This window comes from Pinus tabuliformis, chromosome 7, assembly GCF_031772625.1.
Source record: "Pinus tabuliformis cultivar Carrire ecotype Pingquan chromosome 7, CPIR1, whole genome shotgun sequence".
In the NCBI taxonomy this organism is placed as follows: domain Eukaryota; kingdom Viridiplantae; phylum Streptophyta; class Pinopsida; order Pinales; family Pinaceae; genus Pinus; species Pinus tabuliformis.
Genome location: NC_142293.1, coordinates 1,687,058,326 through 1,687,071,213, shown reverse-complemented (window position 1 = coordinate 1,687,071,213; position 12,888 = coordinate 1,687,058,326). Strand labels below are relative to the sequence as shown.

The 12,888-nt window shown below is 38.2% G+C and overlaps 1 protein-coding gene and 1 long non-coding RNA gene across 2 annotated transcripts; one reads left to right on the top strand and one right to left on the bottom strand.

Moving 5' to 3' along the window:
* The first annotated feature begins 4,007 nt into the window (after positions 1-4,007).
* On the top strand, positions 4,008-8,894 carry LOC149254992 (uncharacterized protein C24B11.05-like). Its single transcript, XM_089460282.1, has 11 exons — positions 4,008-4,360; positions 4,522-4,637; positions 4,807-4,901; positions 5,042-5,107; positions 5,233-5,330; positions 5,498-5,535; positions 5,856-5,943; positions 6,158-6,382; positions 6,455-6,520; positions 6,852-8,228; positions 8,440-8,894. Exons 3-10 carry the CDS (start codon positions 4,853-4,855, stop codon positions 7,032-7,034), a joined length of 813 nt encoding a protein of 270 aa, XP_089316408.1. The 5' UTR covers positions 4,008-4,360; positions 4,522-4,637; positions 4,807-4,852; the 3' UTR covers positions 7,035-8,228; positions 8,440-8,894.
* A 61-nt stretch (positions 8,895-8,955) lies between these two features.
* On the bottom strand, positions 8,956-11,073 carry LOC149254991 (uncharacterized). Its single transcript, XR_016267200.1, has 3 exons — positions 10,986-11,073; positions 9,822-10,851; positions 8,956-9,692 (listed from the first exon to the last, which is right to left on the bottom strand). It is a non-coding gene; the product is annotated as an uncharacterized LOC149254991 (long non-coding RNA).
* Between the last annotated feature and the right edge of the window lie 1,815 nt (positions 11,074-12,888).

Here is a 12,888-nt window from a genome sequence, read left to right as displayed (position 1 = left end):
GCAATGGTGGCAGTGGCATCAACACTGCTATGCAAGGCCAATGACTTGGCAAATATTCTCAAAAGCTCTTTTTCATCGCTTTGACCATGAATCTAACTTTTTGGGTCGTCTTACTAAGCTCTGACAGACAGGCACAAAGCAAGAATATATTAAAGCCTTTGAAGCATTAGCCTTCCGCACAGGAGGTCTATCAGATGAATTCTACTTGGAATTTTTTATCAGTGGTCTCAAAGATGCTATACAAGCCCACATCTGACTACAACACCCAGTCTCATGGTTGGCAACTTGCAAGACAGCTCATGAAGTAGAACGGGCGTTAGCGGCCTAGTCAACTCGTCCAAATTTTATAGCCAAGGGATGCCCCACCCAGGCTCCGAGCACTACCGAAACACTTAAGGTTCAAAAGGTGTCACCAATGAAAATGGCAGAAAGAAGGAAAAAAGGATTGTGTTACTACTATGATGAGAAATACTCCTCGGGGCATAAATGCAAGGAACCCAAATTCTTTCAAATTGATGCTACTAATCACAGTTCATCTGAGGAAGCCCCACCATCTAAGGGACCAGAAGAGGAAGATGAGGACAACCAGCTAGACAATGAGCTCCCAGCTACACCTAAAGAACCAGTTATCTCACTTCATGCTTTGGAAGGAATTTCTTCTTCCCAAACTCTCAAAATCAGAGGTTTTATTAAGCATCGCCCTGTAGTAGTATTGATTGATAGTGGCCATATGCATAACTTTATCCATCAAAGAGTCGCTAAAGCAACGCATTGTTTTGTCAGAGGAGTCTCTAATTTCTAGGTCCAGATTGCTGATGGGGGGACAATGAAATGTGAAGGCCGCTGTGAAAATGTCAAACTTCAAATGGGGGATTATCACCTAAAGACCCACATGTTTGCCATCAACATGGGGGGTGTGACATTGTCTTGGGTGCTGAATGGCTCCGCACACTCGGGCTAATCACAATGGATTTCCAGGAGTTATATACGAGCTTTAAGTAGAATAACCACACACATACCCTCCACGGACTCCAGGCAGGTGCTCCTTCTATCATCAGCTTGCATAGGATGGAAAAATTGTTAAAAAAAGGCCACCATGGAGTTATAGCCCAATTTAATGCCATCTAGGCCTTCGAACCCACTTCTCTTCATATTCATCCTGAGATGCAATAGTTCTTAAACAACCATCTGCAGGTCTTTGACAAGCCTCATGAGCTTCCACCCTCGAGAGGGGAACATGATCATAGCATTACTTTGGTCCCAGGGGCACAACCACCAAATGTGCGCCCATATAGATATCCTTTCACCCAAAAGAATGATATTAAAAAAATCATCAAGGAACTCCTAGAAGCCGGTGTCATTCGTCCTAGCATTAGTCCTTATTCATCGCCTGTGGTCATGGTGCTCAAGAAATATGGGGAATGGCATACGTGTCCAGAATTCAGGGCCCTCAACAAGCTGACAGTCAAAGATAAATTTCCCATCCCTGTTGTTGATGATTTGCTGGATGAACTAAATGGGGCTAAATTCTTTACTAAGCTCGGGCTATCACCAAATTCGGATGAAAGAAGTAAACATTCCAAAGACTTCTTTTCGAACTCATGAAGGCCATTATGAATTCCTAGTCATGCCATTTGGTCTCTGTAATGCTCCATCCACTTTTCAAAGCCTCATGAATCACTTGCTAAAAACATATCTGAGAAAATTTTCCCTTGTTTTCTTTGATGACATCTTCATCTACAACCTCACCTGGGAAAAACATCTTCTGCATGTAGATTTGCTCTTGCAACGGCTTCGGAACCATAAATTATTTGTCAAATTGTCCAAGTGATCTTTTGGCATGGAAGAAGTTGAGTATTTGGGCCACATTGTGGGGCGTGAAAGTGTCAAGGAGGTTCCCAAAAAGATCCAGGCAGTGCAGGATTGGCCTCAACCAAAGACCTTGAAGAGTTTGAGAGGATTTTTTGGGTATCACCAGCTACTATCACAAATTTGTCCACAATTATGGTCGCATTGCTAGACCCCTCACTCACCTTCTCAAGAAAAATTCATTCCTCTGGAATGATGAAGCACAATAGACATTTATAGCTCTCAAACATGCCATGTGTTCCACTCCCGTATTGGCACTACCCGACTTCACCAAACCTTTTGTGATTGAATGTGATGCTTCAAGTACGGGTATTGGGGCTGTCTTAATGCAGGAAGGTCGACCCTTGGCCTTCACTAGCCAACAACTAAGTGGGACAAATCTGGGACAATCTACCTATGCGAAGGAGATGATTACCATCTTAGATGTAGTGGATACCTGGTGACCATACTTATTGGGGAAATGTTTCCAAATCCGCACAGAACATCAAAGCCTTAAATATTTTTTGGAGCAACGTATATCCTCGCCACAACAAAATAAATGGCTATCCAAAATGTTGGGATATGATTATGAGATAATTTACAAGAAAGGGTGCAAAAATGTCGTAGCGGATGCTTTATCATGCCAATTTGGGGAGGAAAGCACCCTGCTATCAATCTCTCTTCCCATTCCAGAGTGGATTGAAGAGGCTCGCAAGGAATGGTTTTCACATCCTTCGCTCTCCCAACTCATTAATAAATTGCAGGCGGATCCAAATTCCACAACGGGCTACTCTTGGCAGGATGAGATTCTTTGCTACAAGGACAAAGTAGTGATATCACCAACATCCACCCTCAAAAGTCACATTTTGGTAGAGTTGCACCCACTACAGGCCATTCAAGCTTTCAAAAGACTTATGCTCGCACTCGACGTTCATTCTTTTGGACAGGCATGAAAAAGGACATTCTTACTTTTGTAGCTGAGTGTGATGTGTGTCAGCGCCACAAAGGAGAAATAGTCAAATCCCCAGGCACATTACAGCCATTGCCCATCCCTGCCTCAATCTAGACAGAGGTTTCTATGGATTTCATTACTGGTCTTCCGAAGTCAGGGAACAAGTCAGTCATCATGGTGGTTGTTGACAGAATTTCTAAGTATGCTCATTTCTGCGCCCTACCCCACCCTTTTACACTAGCTTTGGTGGCTCAATCTTTCATGGACCAGACCTTCAAATTGCATGGCATGCCCACTTCCATTGTATCTGATCGTGACCCGATCTTCACTAGTAATTTTTGGCAGGAACTAAGTATTCAAATTGCATATGCTTCGGAAAGAGTGAAAGGTTTCACTTGGAGAGAACATCGACATCATAATTTTTTTCTCTGAATACATGTTGGAAGGTGACTTCAGAGAAATAGGTTAGTAAAGACCGGATAGAGTTCCATCCAATTTCATAATGCAAGGAACTCAAGCGAATTTCTCCCTTGAATCCTTTAAATGATGGATAATGAGTCATACCATAATCTTGTCAATGTCAAGTCACAGGGCACAGGGCACATTACAGTGTCCCCCACAATGCCACCATTTCAGCAGTGTAGTTATTGCCAAGACTCCCAAACCCACTGAAGCAGTATGCAAAATTGCAAGGAAACGTTTTCACTTCAATTATAGTCACTCCTAATTAGTATATTTAAGAGCAAATTCATTTCAATTAATACAATCATATGAAGTAAATGATTACTAAAATATGGATTGAGATGAATTCACCATAAATAATAAAATAATTAATATTTTATATTAACTAATAATATTATAAAAATCATAGATTTTATTTTTATTTTAAAATTTTATTATTAATTATAATAGTGGATACAATCATATAAATTAAATTATTAATAAACATGGATAGCTAGATAAAAGAATGATAAATATTAAAACAATTAATTTATGATGTATTTTACATCATAAAGGAGCAAAATGTCACAGTGTAATCAGTCTTAAGATTCCTAATAGCCGGTACTATCACACGACGAAATTTCTTGCCACTTCGTAAATCGTACTGTTTACGCCGTAAGGCGTTTCCCTCTGAGATCAACTTCCCTCTCTGCCTACCTGTCATCTTCTAAGCCACAGGATTATATGTTAGAGGATTGCAACCATTTCAGCCGTTGATCGGGGTTGCCCAAACGGTTTGGGCGTTTCATCGAATAGTTTCATCCGGGCAGCAGGGTTTGTACCTCAGATCAAACGCTTGCCCTCGCTCTGGATTTGGTTTCATCGCTCTGGATTTGGTTTCAGGCTCCCTGTTCTTGCCGGTCTTCGTATTTTTCCTCTGGGTAATTATTCCACTGGATCATAGGCTGCTGGATCATGCCATCAAAGGCGGCGCCATCAGATGCGATGTGCAGCAGATCAGGTCTCTGAATGCGAGTGCAGGAACAGAGCTTTCCAGGGAGACTCCAGAGGTTGGGAGCACTGATCAACTAAAAATAGCCCTAAAAAATTCCTTACAAGGTTAGCTTATTCTTACATGGGTATGTTATGCTTTCTGTTATTGAATTTGGGGTCCTTATTGCATTTTGGATGATAACAGTAATTCGGAGCTGAAGGATTTAAGCCTTTTCTGAAAGTAAATTGCTGATTGCCCGTTTGGGTTTTGTGAATGTCAATGCAAGGCCTGAACAGGGGTGTTTTCGGCGTTCCAGTGGCTAAAAGGAATGAAATAGAGAAGCTTCTAATGCTGCTTGAAGAACAAAACCCTGTACACAATCCTACTGAAAATCTCCAAATGGTAAATGCGTTTGTATTTCAGTGTGACACCTTCATTTCACATGAATCTAGTTGCAGGATTCCACGTCGATTCCTTCACCGCGTAGCCTCCGACCAACCATGCCTGCAACTTGAATTCTCTCTATATATATATCTATAACTTCTTTGCATATTCAATGTGGTTTTCGTAGGCTCAGTGCAAATATCCATTGCCTCTGTAATTGCGAATTCTGTGATATGAATATGATGGAACAATCAACAACTCAATTCGATTGTCTGCTCTTCGGTACTTTTGGCATGAATTCAGAAGAAATCCTGGATTCTGTTTCAATTTGAACTTTTCGCATATCTTTAATTGCATTTATCATGAATATTTTGCCAGAAATTCCAAAGTTATTTTGACGCTCTGTTTTATTTTTGTCACAGATTTGGATGATACTCTGTATCCTTCCAGTACAGGCATTGCCACAGCCTGCCGCAAGAATATTGATGGTGTGCTGTGAATTATGTCCCGTATTAAGTTTTACATACAGATTATTTTTTCCTTCCTCTATTAGAATTCAATTAGTTTTTTCTCCCTGGGTGTTGTTTCATGGATTTGATTAATGTTGTTCCAGAGTTTCTTGCACAAGTTTTCGGATTCAGCAGAGAAATTGTTTCCAGCCTCCGTACAGAATTTTATAAAACCAATGGGAGCACTCTGGCTGGGCTGAGAGTAAGATTTCCCGCCTTCCATATTCAATCTGCAAGAAAAAATCAATTCTTATTCACTCCCCTTTAAGCATCACCATGTGACAACTTCATAGAGCAGAACAGAGGTATCATTGCTTGGAGGATTTAGGCTGTTTGACTGTGACTAATAACTGTTGTTTAAAGTTGCAGAAACTGGGTTATGAGGTTGATGCAGATGAATATCACAGGTGCAATTCTATTTTGTTTGTGCTGTGAATGATTGTTTCTGTCACATTTTTCCTTTCCTACAATGAGCAAAAAAGAAAATCAATATAGAGTGCTGTGAGAGACCTATTTCAGAAAAATAGAAATAGCTTTTCAGCTTTTGTATTTAATTTTCCATGACATTCATGCTTAAATTGTATCACTAAGCATCATGGCTTAGTGAGGAGATTCACCTCTATTTCTCCCCTGAGATAATTGAAATTTATCTGGCTAGGTGCATATGCTTTATTGGCATTTTATCAAAAGGAAAATCTTATACATGTGTAATTTTCATAATTTCTAGATTTGTGCATGGGAACTTGCCATATGAAGTCATTGAACCAGACCCTGCACTGAGAAGCGTTTTGATGAGCATGCCTCAAAGGAAATTGGTAAGTATTTGGTAATGAGTTGCATAAATTCAATTTTTAGGTCAACTTCAATAGAATTTAAAGCCTTACAAGCACAAACACAATTTTATAAGGTTGCTTCCCCTGTGGATAGTTGAAAGAGATCATGAAAAATACAATAGTTGGCATTATTTCTCTAAGAATAAAATGAAATGAATGCAACCATAACTATTGTTTGGAGATATCTTATGTGCAGATATTTACAAATTCAGATAAGACTCATGCATGTAAAGTCCTAAAAAGACTAGGCTTGGAAGACTGTTTTGAGGATGTCATATGTTTTGAGAGCCTTAATATGGCTTATCCTTTTAATCAACAAACTGATGAATGCAAACCCAATACTTCTCCTGTTTTTATCAAGCCCTCAATTGAAGCCATGAAGCGTGCACTCACAATTGCAAATGCAGATCCACCAAGAACAGTAAGTTTCCAGCGTTTGTCTTTAATTTGTTTACATATTTTTACAGTGATCTTTCTTCGAACTCTTCTGCAGCTCTTCTTTGATGACAATGTCCGAAACATAGCAGGAGCAAAAGCAACAGGCCTTAATATAGTTCTGGTAAGCCCTCAAATGACCCTCAGAAATTACTAGTGCATGTCATAATTTTATCAAATTGCAGGAAACTTTATAATTCTTTGTGACATAGTGGGAAAGGTTTAAGATGGAATTTATTCGTTACAGAAAAATAGTGGGGGAAAGAGAGTTCTGTGTTGTAAATTGTGAAAATTGTTTTAATAGTTTTGACCATTGGACTCGAAAACTCCTGTTCGTAGTCAAATTTCTTTTGAATCTGAGAGAAGTAAAAAGATTACTTGAAAGTCTAGATTATCATTCTTGGTGGCTTGATATTTATTGGTTTCTTACTTAATTTGGTATGTTGTTTGGGAAGGTGGGCAGCTCTGTAAAATCTGAGGAAGCTGATTATTCCCTAGAAAGTATTCATAATGTGAGGGAGGCAATTCCTGAAATTTGGAAGGAGACAACCAAATACATGGGCCATGATAGAGATGACAACTTTGACTTTTCAATTGTTAATGTGAATTCCATTGAAGAAACTCCTATTGAGGGTTAACTAGCCAAACATTCTGAAAAAATTTATCATTGAATGGAAAATGATAAAATATTCACATTTAAATAAGCTTGTAGAGTTTGTTAATTTCTACATTCAGGTCACTTGGATTGAATCCCACAACGGTTTCACAATCAAATGACCTTCTACTATGATCACTTATTGTACAAGTATGATCTAGGAAGCAATTCTCTTTGATACATTTGCAGATTTTTATGGGTCTTCTTGCAGAACCCAAAGGGCTTTAAACGCTTGTTCAATTCTGTGGCCAAGGAATCCACTACCATTGCTTCCAATTCCTTCTGCATGGACATAAAGTGTGCCCTTTCTGCCATGTTGCTAAGAACTACTGGATAAAAATGCCAAACCACAACACTGAGGGCCTGCATGCTGGTTAAACTTAAAAGCCTGAGGAAAGGTAGAGATTTGGCTGACAAGACTTCTTTGGAGACAATCAATTGTGAAAATGACCATCCAATTAATGAGAGAGAAATTTTCTACTTGAGTTCAACCCAGATTAATTCCCTTTCCCTTGCAAAGGAATGCTGATCTAGAAAGCATCAACAAAATACAAATGAGAGGAGAAGGAAACAATCAAAATCCAGCAGTGCTTGGAATGCAATCCGTCATTTGCAAGGGAAGCAATAATGCTTTTCTTCAGATTGTAGGTTGCTGAGAAGAAGAGAGCAATAACATTTATTTTTGCAGATTCTGCACTTCTTTCATCCTATTAAAGCAGCAAAAAAATTAATTATCGTTTTACATTTTAAGAATAAGATATTTGGAACCCTTTCATATGATAGGTGTAATGTCTTTCAACATGCATTGGGGTTTGTAAGTTTGAGAAATTTCAATGGGCATATGCTAAAATCGGATCCTCTGTTTATTCTGATAACTAGATAAATATGTGTATGCTATTTCTAAACAAAGACGGAATTTAATACTTACAATTACCATCGTTCTTTGGTTTTGAACTCTTATCAAAGGAAAATTCAATCAATCCATATTCCTCGATCCCACTAAATCTTGTTTTAGATGTTGAGGATTGCTAATTTATTTGTTTTCACAATTGCAGCTGTAAATGTTGATGGCTTCTTAGCACGGGATATAACATTCGAAAATGCAGCAGGGCCAGGTAGTCAACAAGCGGTAGCCCTAAGAGTAGATAGTAATCACTCTGCCTTCTACATAGGAAAGGTTATTTTATTAACATTTAAAGTAGTAGCACATGATATTAATCAAAATTCAACAATTGCATTCACACTTATATAGTTTTTTAATGTTGTTTTGAATGAAAATACTAAGTTTTCATGGTTTCTTCATAAATAAGTGTAATTTGCACAAATTCATGGTTACGTTTCTGTGTTATATGAAAGCTCAATCTATTCTATTTTGAATTTGGAATCAGGAGCCAAGTCGGCACTTCTAATACCAACTTCAATGGACATGCACAAACTATGAAAGTTGAAGAAAGCTATATAACTTCCGAGGTGGGTGTTCTTGTTTTTGTGATGCAGCAGAAAAGGAGCAGAAAAGGATCAATCCAGAAACCAAAAAGACTCAACAACACTGCAGAATACCAACTTCAATGGACATGCACAAACTATGAAAGTTGAAGAAAGCTATATAACTTCCGAGGTGGGTGTTCTTGTTTCTGTGATGCAGCAGAAAAGGAGCAGAAAAGGATCAATCCAGAAACCAAAAAGACTCAACAACACTGCAGCTGCTTGTTCCCAAATAGGGGGCTTATCTCCAAATTTTGTTTTCCCTTTCATCCATTTCTCTTCTCTAATTGCAGGGGTGTCACTAAACTGAACAAGGTACTCAATTTATATCGTGTTAAGAGGAGCCATTCTTTATTTATTTGTGGGATCGAACATATGACCTTTCCCCAATAAATAACTTATCCTGCTTGGCTTATCAGTTATCAGTCATAGTTAAGACCGATTTTATGAGTTTATGAAACATCGTTCAGATGAATTTTTAGGAGTATTACATAATGTGCAAATTTTGCATTGCAGTCACACTTCGTGTTTTTTAATCTTTCCTGTGAATTGGATCTGAATCACATTGAAACAAGTACAACAGGGGTTGTATTTAAAACCAATAAGATTCACTTAAACAAAACTCAGAGAATATGTCAAGCATCAATAGTTCTAGTTTTCTTATCAAATTTCAAAATAGAACAAATTTTACCACAAGAGAGCTCATTCCAAATTGATATTCCAAATTGATATGGTTCAGAAAAGGGCACGCCATCCCATCCCTCTTCCCATCCCTTCCCTTTCCATTTGAGAAAAACAAAGATATATTTTTATATCATCTGTGGCCATGCATTTTTTACCACAAGAAAGCTCATTCCAAATTGATATGGTTCAAAAAAGGGCACACCATCCCATTCCTTCCCTTTCCCTCCGAGCAAAACAAAGATATATTTTTATATCATCTGTGGCCTTGCATTTTTCAACAGCTTCTCTGATGCAAACAATACATAGAATATAACAGATGGACAGTTCTCATGCCTCTAATCTTAAGAAAATATTTCTACCGTAACAAGTATCACTCCATGAATATGGTGGAGAAGCAATTAATTTTTTCATTTGTTCACCCATCAAAATCAGTTTGTAATGACATTCCACGTTGCAGAATGCTTTGTCACCTCTGCATTAATCAGCAAACAGAGAATGAGATTAGCTCTTGAGAATTGGAAATTATAATCAATTCAAGGTGAATTTCAAAGATTAAAGAAAATTCTAACATAAAAACCATGTTGTGATCATTATAACAAACCTATACATGTAGATGTCCTTCCAATGGTTCAATTGTCGGTTGCAAAGAAAGCATGCTCTGAGAAAATGGGCAACATGAAACACTTCAACATTTGAATTGTTGAATTGCTTTGAGATGGGGTGGCTAACATCCCATACTCCATGTTCATGTTGTTTCCAAACAGGGCATTGCACAGTTTCACACTTGATAACCGTCAAGAGCCATCGGTAAGAGTAATCCCTGACTGTGCATTTAAGAAAAGTGTAGAACATTATACCTGTGGGTTAAACCGAGTTCAGGCAGGCCAGACCCTTGCTTACCCGGGAAAGATCACAAACCATATTCTTGTAAATAGCAAGTTTAAGGGAACCAAATCCATGGTGGTTGTCAAGATAACTAACATAGAATAACAACATAGCAAGAAAATCGTCATTCACTACACACTGAATTTAAAATAAATCCTTATGGTCACGGTATGGGTATAAGCATAAGGAGAACTAAGTTCCATTACACACAGAAATCACGGTATGGATATAAGTAGAAGGAGAACTAAGTTCCATTACATACATAAAATTGAAAGACATTCTGAAAATATAGAATAACAACATAACAAGAAAAATCGTCATTCATTACACACTGAATTTAAAATAAATCCTTATAGTCATGGTATGGGTATAAGCAAAAGAAGAACTAAGTTCCATTACATCCAGAAAATTGAAAAACAATATGAAAATATCAATCGCATTGTCTAAACTAAAAAAGCTAGGAAACTGTAGTAATCATTCTCCTTGACTAGACTATTAAGAAGAAATTAGAGCAGTTAAAACTACCTAAACGTCGTTGAAGTAGCCATAGCTAAATCTGAAACCCTCCTCCGAGAAACTCTTCCGTAGAAATTAAATAGGGTCCATGCATTAATAACCAAAAAATAAATAAGCCGCAGACTTGGTGGAACATTTGTCAACCTGGAAAAAGAAAGGAAGCACTTGGTTATTTAGGGGAAGATAATTTCAAACCACCTTCGAACTGTGATTGAGAACCATTCACTCACCTGTGAACAAGAAAACAAGACGGGTCTCATAAGACCTAGATAACTCATAGTAAAAAGGGGAGAAGAACCACTTTCAACCAAGAGAGCAATCGCAAGAGGAAGATGAGATGATGAACCCTCGTGGAGTCAATTACCCGCCAGACGAGGATTATTGCAGAGACAAGAAATGAGCAAGGTTTCCGCTCCTGTAAGCCAAGGGAGAGGTCGAGGATTGGTATCCTCACTCCAAAAGCTGGGTAATGGATCGTTCTTTGCTTCAGAAGGTGTCGCATTAGCTGAACCTTAGCTAGACTTTTCCCTGCTTTCAAGGCGGACAACATGTCAGGCATATATCCTGCCTCCTTCATCCGCTTAGACAAGTGATCCAGCATTGCATAAATTCTCTCTGACTGTGGGTGTGATCTATCTCCTACAATAAATTTGTGCACCACATTCTTGATTTCAATCCAACTACATCCAGGATTCTTCTTTACCTCCCTATCTTTCATCATTCTTCTCACCTTTGCAACATCATCCCACTTGCCTGCAGCAGCATAAATATTTGACAGCAAGACATAGGAAGCTGCATTTTGAGGTTCCAAATCAAAAAGGTGTTCTGCTGCACGTCTACCTATATCAAGGTTTCCATGGACTCTGCAAGCACCAAGCAAGGCCTTCCACAGAATAGCATCAGGCTCATAAGGGATGGAGTTGATAAGGTCCTCTGCTTCATCCAAGTGCCTTGAACGACCAAGAATATCTACCATGCAGACATAGTGCTCCACTCTTGGTCTAATACCATGATGCTGACTCATGGATAAGAAATAGTGCCAGCCTTTGTCCACTAGGCCTGTATGACTACATGCAGCCAGAACACCAAGAAATGTAACGTGATTTGGAGTCAAGCCTGCTTGTTGCATTTCTTCAAAGAGTAGTAATGCCTCCCTGCCATGTCCATGCTGAGCATATGCTGATATAATTGTGGTCCATAAGACCGTGTCAGGTTTGTAAATTTTATCAAATGATAGCCGTGCATCATCTAGGTTCCCATCTAGGTTCCCACATTTAGCATACATATCAACTATGGCACTTCTCACAAAAACATCTGACTCAATCCCACTTTGATTATTTGAGCATGAACCTGTTTGCCCTGTTCCAGGGTTGCTAGGCCAGCACATGAACTTAACACAACCAATTAACCAATTCTTTGTTCCTATGTAGCATCCTTGCTTTGACATAAGTTGGACATAGATGAGGACTTACACCGACATTCCATATTCAACAGCTCTACTTAGACATTGACATAACTCATATAGACATCTCTATGATTGGGACTCAGCAACAGACAAACTCTGCTGTCAACTCAGCAGCTTATGAAATGGCCAAAGTCTTCTTAAAAATTTCAATATTTCTACAGTTGAGGATTGTAGCAAAGCTCAGGGATCAAACTTAACTCCATGCTTATGAGGCATCCGCGTTCTCACAGTTACTTGCAGCTCATTCTCAGTTTTAATGGGAAGGTGATATATGGTGTATTATTGTTGTAGTGGCAGGGGATGGATTTTAATTGTTGGTTGGACCAAAAGAAATTGATGCAAATCAATATTAACTAGTTATTGATAATTTTGCCCACTGAGTTCCTTGAGGTCGAGTATAATGCTTTCCTTGCTTATCAAAGAGTATTGATTCTTTTCAATAGGAGTAGCATGTGAGTATCAGTTTTATAAAGAAGATTCTTTTTATTATTAATAAAAATATAGATAGTTAGTTTCATTTTAAAGGGTTATAAATATGAGTTACAAATACAAGACTTAAAAGGTTGTAAATATTTCAAGGGTTGTAAATATGAGTTATTAATTGTTTTTACTCAAAACATGATAAATAGCAATTTAGCAATTTCTTTTTAGTTGAGTGACTCAAATTCATGTTTCTTTAGGTTGACGGTAAACCCACTAAAGTGGAAAAAATTGTGATTCCAATAATTAGAGGAATTGTCATCATGGGGTGATAAGAAATTTAATATTCCAAGAAGAGGAGGTAGTAGTAGATTCTAAATAA